Raw genomic sequence first — 8,942 nt, forward strand, 5'->3', positions numbered from 1 at the left:
AAGAATGGTTTTGCCCTATGTGTTTATTCGCAGACCAACCCGAATAGGCCAGCCCGATGAGCTGGCGCTCCGACGATCTCTGTGAGAGTATGCGACTCCCAGTTTCCGAGACGTGGGCCTTGCCTCCTGCTAGCCCTTACCAGCAAGCACCTCCACCCAGCTACGAGTCCGAGCGGGGACTCCAGAAGCTTGATTGACGTCTGCAACGCTGTGGAACCACTCTATTTGGCGCATGCTTGACGAGACGCTGACTGAGATTCGGTAGCTTCTGGTATCCGCAGCCGTATCATATTGCCTCCTGGCTTATCAACACCATGGTTTGGCCTAGCATCGCTTGGTATACTTCGGTTTAACGTGTCGACGACCCGAACAACACAATTAGCCACGAGGGCATGACACGGATACACCACGAGGAACCTGGTAGACTTACAGACCCAACAGTTGCTTGGTGCCTGTAGTACTAAGCATGGACATCGACAGGGCTTGCTGCGAACAGCTTCGACATGTCGACTTTACCATAATCAATTCATCCTGACTGCATACACCTAAGCCTGAACTCGCTTGGAAGATGCTGTAATTGATAGTAGAACCCACGGACGCCATGTCTATCGACCCCGGCTTATGGGAGGGGATCCGACACACTAACCCCGAATTTGAGACAGCGCCCCTACTATCCAGGTCCCCACGTCTCATGTTTGCTATCATCCGCGACGCATTGGCCCAATACCTCAGCCGCTGGTCTCCACACTTAGCATGCGCCATCTATCAATAGGTATGGAGGCACTCGGCGACATACCCGGCACCTGCACGCCATTAACCCTCGGAGCATGGCTGGACTATCCAAGACAGGAAGTGGTCCGCGGTCCACTCTCGCTCTCACGTCAATGTGTTTCTGCAGTACTTCGTTCCGCAATACATGGATGTTACAGATCCGGCATCCACTGTGCTTGTCATCGCGCGATTCACGCCCTGACCACCTTCTTGACATCTTACGCCTATCATCCCCTCCTAGTCCTATACATATAGGAGCGCCTCGAGACCCAAGAGACTTTCAATCCCATCCATTCTCATCCAGTTTCTTGGGCCACTACCCAGACACCAAGTACCATATTCCTCTACTGGATCAGAGTTCCTATCTCCATCGAATACCCTTGCCATACTTCAACCTTGAAGTCCATTCGTCTACTACCACATCCTCCTTCTGTGAGGATCTTCTGCCTTATACGGCACTAACTTCTACTATTTTTCCAATTTTTTATTAATTCTTTTATACCCTTGCCATCATGAACGTCCTCATCTTCGGAGACCAAACCGCCGACCAGTACCCGCTCCTGCGGAAGGCCTGCACCTGGAAGAACAACTCGACCCTGACGAGCTTTCTCGACAGAGTCAGTCAAGTAGTCCGCGAAGAGGTGCAGAAGCTGCCACGAACACAGCGAGACCAAATTCCCAACTTTTTGACAACATGGGATCTTATCGAAGCATACTATGCTAAGGGACTGAAGGTTCCTCAGCTAGAGAGCTGTATGGTCACCATTGCTCAGCTGTCGCACTACATTGGGTCAGTACCTACCTGCGCATCTCAGCCAGCTTTGCTAACTTTCTAGATACTATGCGGAGAACCCCTCAGACCTCAAGAACCCGGCAAACACTCGAGTAGTCGGTCTTTGCACTGGTCTGCTCGCAGGGTCTGTTGTTGCTTCCGCGCGTTCCCTGAGCGAGCTTCTTCCCCTTGCCATCGAGGCTGTCCGCATCGCTTTCCGCACCGGCACTGTTGTTGGTGCCGCAAAGGAGGCGCTAGAACAGACTCCTGTTCCCAAGGAGACATGGTCCACCATCGTGACTAGCATTTCCGAGAAGGCTGCTAAAGACGCAATTACTGCGTTCCACCAGGAGCAGCGGATACCGACCTTGGCGCAAGCCTACATTAGCGCCGTTAGCACCATGGCTCTGACCATCAGCGGCCCGCCGTCCACCACCAAGCGCCTGCTCCAGAGTGACGCCTTCAAGGGCTGCACTCGGGTATCCATCCCGGTTTACGCCCCCTACCATGCTGCCCACCTTTACACTGAGGCCGATATCGACCAGATTCTCGACAAGGATGCTACCAGGCATTTGCAGCAATTCCGTCCGCTTTCTCTGGTGCACTCCGCTTCCACCGGCGAGTGCCACACTGCCACCAGCACATTGGACCTCATCCGAACTGCGCTCACTGAGATCCTTGTTGAGTCAGTTCGATGGGACAACTTGCTCTCGGAGGTTGTGTCTCAGGTCACTGCTACATCTAGCCAAGACTGCTCCGTATCCGCTATCGGTGTCACTTCCATCACCAACAGCCTTGTCTCCGCGCTGAAGAGTGGAGGACAGTCATCGGTCACAGCCCGCGATCACACTTCCTGGGTGGCCGCTGAGCATGACAGCCGCGGTCGCACCCAAAATGACAAGATCGCCATCGTTGGCATGTCGGGTCGTTTCCCCGGTGCTGCCAACCCTGATGCACTCTGGGACCTCCTCGAGAAGGGTCTCGACGTCCATCGGGAGGTGCCTTCGGATCGCTTCGACGCAAAAGCCCACTGCGATCCTACTGGCAAGGGCAAGAACAAAAGCCACACGCCCTTCGGCTGCTTCATCGACGAGCCTGGTCTATTCGACCCCCGCTTCTTCAACATGTCTCCTCGTGAGGCTGCCCAGACTGACCCTATGGGCCGTCTTGCCCTTACTACGGCATACGAGGCTCTCGAGATGTCTGGATATGTTCCCAACCGCACCCCATCGACGAAGCTCGAGCGCATCGGTACCTTCTACGGTCAGACTTCCGACGATTGGCGTGAGATCAACGCAGCTGAGAACATTGACACTTACTTCATCACTGGTGGTGTGCGAGCCTTCGCGCCCGGTCGCATCAACTACTACTTCAAGTTCTCCGGCCCCTCGTACAGTGTTGACACTGCCTGTTCGTCTTCGCTCGCTGCGATCCAGCTTGCCTGCACTTCGCTCTGGGCTGGTGACTGCGACACCGCTTGTGCTGGAGGTCTGAATGTCCTCACCAACCCCGACATTTTCTCTGGTCTCAGCAAGGGCCAGTTCTTGTCGAAGACTGGCAGCTGCAAGACTTATGACAATGACGCCGATGGTTACTGCCGTGGTGATGGTTGTGGTTCAGTGGTACTCAAGCGCTACGAAGACGCCATTGCGGACAAGGACAACATTCTCGGATGTATTCTTGGCGCCGCTACCAACCATAGCGCCGAGGCTGTGTCCATCACCCACCCCCACGCCGGAGCGCAGGAGTACCTCTACAACAAGGTCCTCTCCAACGCCGGTGTCGATGCCCATGACATCAGCTACGTTGAGATGCACGGAACTGGTACTCAGGCCGGTGACGGTATCGAGATGACTTCCGTCACCAATGCCTTTGCACCCCGCCACCGCCAGCGTCGCCCTGAACAAACCCTCCATTTGGGTGCGATCAAGGCTAACATTGGTCACGGTGAAGCTGCCTCTGGTATCAACTCCTTGGTCAAGGTCTTGATGATGATGAAGAAGAACGCCATCCCCGCCAATGTTGGTATCAAGGGTGTGATGAACAAGACTTTCCCCAAGGATCTCGGCCAGCGCAATGTCCACATCTCGACCACCCAAGTTCCATGGCCCCGCAACGGTGCTGAGAAGCGCAAGATCTTCTTGAACAACTTCTCCGCTGCCGGTGGTAACACTGCCGTCATCCTTGAGGATGCGCCTCTTCCTGAGGCCCCCAAGGGTGTCGACCCCCGCACCATGCACATGGTGACTGTCAGCGCCAGGTCCATCTCCTCGCTCAAGAAGAACATCAACAACCTGATGCAGTTCCTCGATGAGACTCCTTCAGTCACTCTCCCCAGCCTAGCATACACCACCACGGCTCGCCGCATTCAGCACAACTACCGCGTCGCATTCTGTGTGTCTGACATCTCCAAGGTGAAGGACGGTCTCCAGGCTCAGATTAAGGACACCTACAGCCCCCTTCCCATGGTTCCCACCAAGACTGCCTTCACCTTCACTGGTCAAGGATCCCAGTACACAGGTCTCGGTCAAAAGCTTTACGAAGATCTCGAGACCTTCAGGATCGACATCGATCAGCTCGACAAGGTCGCCCGCATGCATGACCTTCCATCCATCCTGCCTCTCTTGACAGGTACGGACGTCGCGACTCTTTCTCCAGTCGTCGTCCAGCTTGGTATGGCCTGCATTCAGGTTGCTCTCGCTCGCATGTGGGCCTCTTGGGGTGTCAAGCCCGTAGCTGTCATTGGTCACAGTCTCGGCGAATACGCTGCTCTTCACGTTGCCGGCGTCATCTCTGCCAGCGACATGGTTCTCCTCGTCGGTCGTCGTGCTCAACTCCTCGAGCAGGAGTGCACTGCCAACACTCATGGCATGCTTGCCGTCAAGGGCAGCGTTGAGGCCATCACCGCCGCTCTCGGAGAGAAGATGACTGAGATCGCCTGCATGAACGGACCCGAAGAGACTGTTCTCTGTGGCACTGTCGACCTAGTAGACTCCACCAACGAGGCGCTCGCATCCAAGGGCTTCAAGGCGACGAAGCTGAACGTTCCTTTCGCGTTCCACTCTGCCCAGGTCGAGCCCATCCTTGAGAAGTTCAAGGCTGCAGCTGCATCCGTCACCTTCAACGCCCCCGTCGTCCCGGTCATGTCTCCTCTCACTGGCGAGATCATCCGCGAGGCTGGCATCATTGGTCCGGATTACCTGGCCCGCCACGCACGTGAGACTGTCAATTTCTGGACTGCTCTTACGACTGGTCAGAATGACAAGCTCTTCGACGCTAAGACTGCCTGGCTCGAAGTCGGTGCTCATCCTGTCTGCAGTGGCATGGTGAAGTCTTCCCTTGGTGGAGCACCAGTCGCAGCTGGATCTCTCCGCCGCAACGAGGACCCGTGGAAGACTCTCTCCAACAGCATCACTACCCTCTACCTTGCTGGTGTCTACGTCGACTTCAACGAGTACCACAGGAAATTTAATGATGCACATGAGATGTACACTCTTCCCACATACGCTTTCGACTCCAAGAAGTACTGGCTCGACTACCACAACAACTGGACCCTTACCAAGGGCGAGGTCCTTGAAGCTCCCACCGCCGTCAAGGCCATTGAGGCTGCGCCAGCTATGGATGCTCCATCCAAGTTGTCCACTACTTCCTGCCACAAGATCGTTCGGGAAGAGCTCCACGCCAACTCTGGTACTGTTGTCGTACAGTCAGATCTTTCTGACCCCAAGCTGAAGGCCACCATCACTGGTCATCAGGTCAATGGCACACCTCTTACGCCTTCTTCTCTCTACGCTGACCAAGCCATGACTGTCGCGGACTATCTCTACCAGCAGCTTCGTCCTGGCACCGCCACTCCTGGCCTCAACGTCTGCTCCATGGAGGTCACCAAGACTCTCATTCCTCAGTACCCTCCTCCCGCCAGCGGCCAGCACCTGCAGATTGAGGGTAACGCAGATCTAGAGACTGATCAAGTCCAGATCACCTTCCGTACTGTCTCTGCCGATGGCTCCAAGGTCCTTGCTGAGCATGCTGTCGGTATCGTCAAGTACGAGTCCATCGACGCCTGGAAGGAAGAGTGGGGTCGCATCCAGTACATGGTGCAGGCTCAGATCAACAGCCTCGAGCAGAAGCTCCAGACTGGTGCCGCCCACAAGGTTCTCCGCGGCATGGCTTACAAGCTCTTCAAGGCTCTTGTCACCTATGCCGACAACTACCGCGGCATGGAAGAAGTCATCCTTGACGGTAAGGAGACCGAAGCCACCGCTCAGGTCCAATTCCAGACCACTGCGGCCGACGGAGAGTTCTTGTGCTCACCATACTGGATCGACTCTCTGGCACATCTTTCGGGATTCATTGTCAATGCCTCCGACCATCTTGACTCTGAGAACTCCGTCTACATCTCGCACGGATGGGGATCGATCAAGATTGCAGGAAAGCTTTCGCCCCAGAAGAAGTACCGCTCCTACGTCCGCATGCAGCCTGCTCCTGGCAACATCTCCGTCGGTGATGTCTACATCATGGACGGCGCTGAGATCATCGGCATGGTCATGGGCCTCAAGTTCCAGAACATCCCCCGTCGCGCTCTCAACATCATGATGCCACCTTCTGGCAAGGCCGCTGCCGCCCCCGCCGGTAAGGCTGCCGCTAAGCCTGCCCCCAAGGCGCTTCCCGCTGCTGCACCAGTCAAGGCCACCAAGGCAGCCAAGCCTGTCGCTAAAGCCGCCGCTAAGCCTGCTAAGGCCGCGAAGGCTGTCAAGACTGCCGCTCCCGCTGGTGTCACCTCCAAGGTCATGAAGATCGTGGCTGAAGAGATCGATGTCGACATGTCTGAGCTGGTCGACGAGGCTGCATTCGAGAACCTCGGTGTCGACTCCCTCCTGTCTTTGACCATCTCCGCCAGGTTCCGCGAGGACCTTGACATGGACATTCCTTCTACTCTCTTCACTGACTGCTCCACGGTCGGAGAATTGAAGAAGCACTTCTCTCAATACGACGGCGCTGTCGTTGTTGAGGACGACTCCTCCGATACTTCCGATGAGCCTTCCGACTCCACCCCATTCGAGGCTGCCGAAGAGAATGACGACACACCCGCCAGCTCAGCAGGTAGCGAGGATGGCGAGGAAGAAGTCAAGACCTCCACCGAGGCTGGCGCCAGTCTCGCGCGCAAGCTTGTCGCAGAGGAGATGGGTGTTGATGTCTCTGAGATCACCGATGACCTCGACCTCACTGACATTGGCATGGACTCCCTCATGAGTCTCACCATTCTCGGCTCCATGCGCGAGGCTACCGGTCGCGATCTTCCTGCTGACTTTCTCACTGTCAATGTCACCATCAAAGACATCGAGACTGCTCTTGATATGCGCCCCAAGCCGCAGCAGCAGGCGAAGGTTGCCAAACCCGCTGCTAAGGTTTCAGCCCAACCCCCTCAACTCGCTGAAGTGAACAAGAAGCTCGCTTCCCTTCCTGATGTCTCCCACCTTCCCCCGGCCACCTCTGTCCTCCTTCAGGGTAACCCCAAGATCGCCACCAAGAAGTTCTTCTTGGTTCCTGATGGCTCCGGTAGCGCAACCAGTTACATCTCCATCCCCAACATCTCTACCGACATGGCTGTGTACGGACTTAACTGCCCGTTCATGAAGTGCCCCGAGAAGTGGAGCTGTGGTGTTGAAGGTGTCTCTCGCCTGTACCTCTCTGAGATCAAGCGTCGTCAGCCTCAGGGTCCGTACATCGTCGGTGGATGGTCCGCTGGTGGTGTCATGGCCTACGAGGTTGCTCAGCAACTCGTCAACTCTGGAGAGCAAGTTGAGAACCTCGTTCTCATCGATGCCCCATGCCCTGTCGCTCTTGACCCTCTTCCCGCTCGTCTCCACATCTTTTTCGATCAGATAGGCCTCCTCGGTACTGGCAAGCCCGGCGGTACTCCCTCTTGGCTCCTTCCTCACTTCGCGTCCGCTATCCAGAACCTCAAGGACTACGACCCGAAGCCTATGAACCCCAGAATCGCCCCTCCTGTCCTCGCCATCTGGTGCACCGACGGTGTCTGCCCCAACCCTGAGGACCCCCGTCCTCCCCCAGGTGAGGGAGAGGACCCAGCGCCCATGAAGTGGCTGCTCAACAACCGTACCGACTTCTCCGACAACGGTTGGGCACAGCTCCTCCCCAAGGAGAACTTCCAATATGCCGTCATGGGCGGTAACCACTTCACTATGATGAAGGGTGAGCACGTAAGTCACTCCACTCCTACTATCTCCCCAACGACATACTAACAGCATATCAGAGTGTCACACTAGGCAAGCTCATCCAGCAGGGTCTCAAGCTATAGGCTTCGACTCGCATTCATTCACTCATAGACCTTGTGTATATCGCAAATTGCATGCATCTCCTTTGTTCAAGTGTTGAATATCGAGATGTTGGCGTTGGGCTCTCGGTTACTTGTCTTTGGCATGGCGCTGGCGAAGCTGTCATGACTTGATGGCGTTGGGATTCTACCTTCTTGTGGCTTCATTTGTCTTTTACTGCACGCACACGCTGCGCTTTTTTCTCATGTTCACGCACGTTATGATTTTACACTGTACTTAATGCTTGGTTTACCCACAATGGCAAGGGTTTGTTCATAACATCTGGTCTTCATTGCACCGTGATACTGCCTCATCTGCCCTTCGTGATCCTTCAGCCTCGCCGTACTCTCATGGCACTGCCGCATTGCTCACCTTGTCCTGCTCTCTCAGCGTTACTTCAAAACTCTACCTTCTTTGCTCTCGCGTAGGTGACCTGTTCATAGCCTAACTCTCGGCCACCCAGTCAAGACATTGACCCCTGAGAATTGCCTCCGGCTCCACTGTCCGACAACCATAGTTTCACGAAGAGCCTCAAGCCCAGGCTCATGGTCTCTGCATTTGTTGGGATTCCAAATATCACCCCCACGACCCTATATGTAATCGACGTGTAATACCTCAAGTTACTTGCTTGCATGACAGCGCCATCTCCGAATCAACCCTGTACATGATCGTAGACCGCGCAGACGTGAAACCTCCCCAGGTCCCACCAACAACGCACATCCATGTCTTGCCACGCCTTTGACAGTTCTCTCCGCCGGGACCAAGGGTTCTGATCTATTTACCCAGGTGGCTGCAGGTACAACGAACCACCTGACTCGCGGATAAATCGGTGCATGTTCGATCCTCAAATCGCACATCTCGATAACCTACCCGTTATCCCGTCAACCACACAACCGCTCATGCGAGATAGATCAAGCTTTGTCTAGCACGATCCAGATGGCCCCAGTCCGCAGTGAAGGGTCTCTTCCCATGCGCAATGCAACAGCGGTCCGACGGGAACGCCGTTGGGCGGTTACAAACATATTCTTGCATCTCCGGACGATCACCCATCGTATAGCGGG

At 55.4% G+C, this 8,942-nt stretch overlaps 1 protein-coding gene across 1 annotated transcript; it reads left to right on the plus strand.

The window, feature by feature from the left end:
• Window positions 1-1,283: 1,283 nt before the first annotated feature.
• On the plus strand, window positions 1,284-7,865 carry PKS1 (Type I Iterative PKS; the record flags this gene model as incomplete). The annotated part of the gene is made up of 3 exons (XM_051430274.1): window positions 1,284-1,561; window positions 1,608-7,767; window positions 7,821-7,865. 3 exons carry the CDS (start codon window positions 1,284-1,286, stop codon window positions 7,863-7,865), a joined length of 6,483 nt encoding a protein of 2,160 aa, XP_051295761.1.
• Between the last annotated feature and the right edge of the window lie 1,077 nt (window positions 7,866-8,942).

Source organism: Alternaria incomplexa (genome assembly GCF_024043165.1).
Source record: "Alternaria incomplexa strain BMP 0042 chromosome Unknown scaffold_1, whole genome shotgun sequence".
In the NCBI taxonomy this organism is placed as follows: domain Eukaryota; kingdom Fungi; phylum Ascomycota; class Dothideomycetes; order Pleosporales; family Pleosporaceae; genus Alternaria; species Alternaria incomplexa.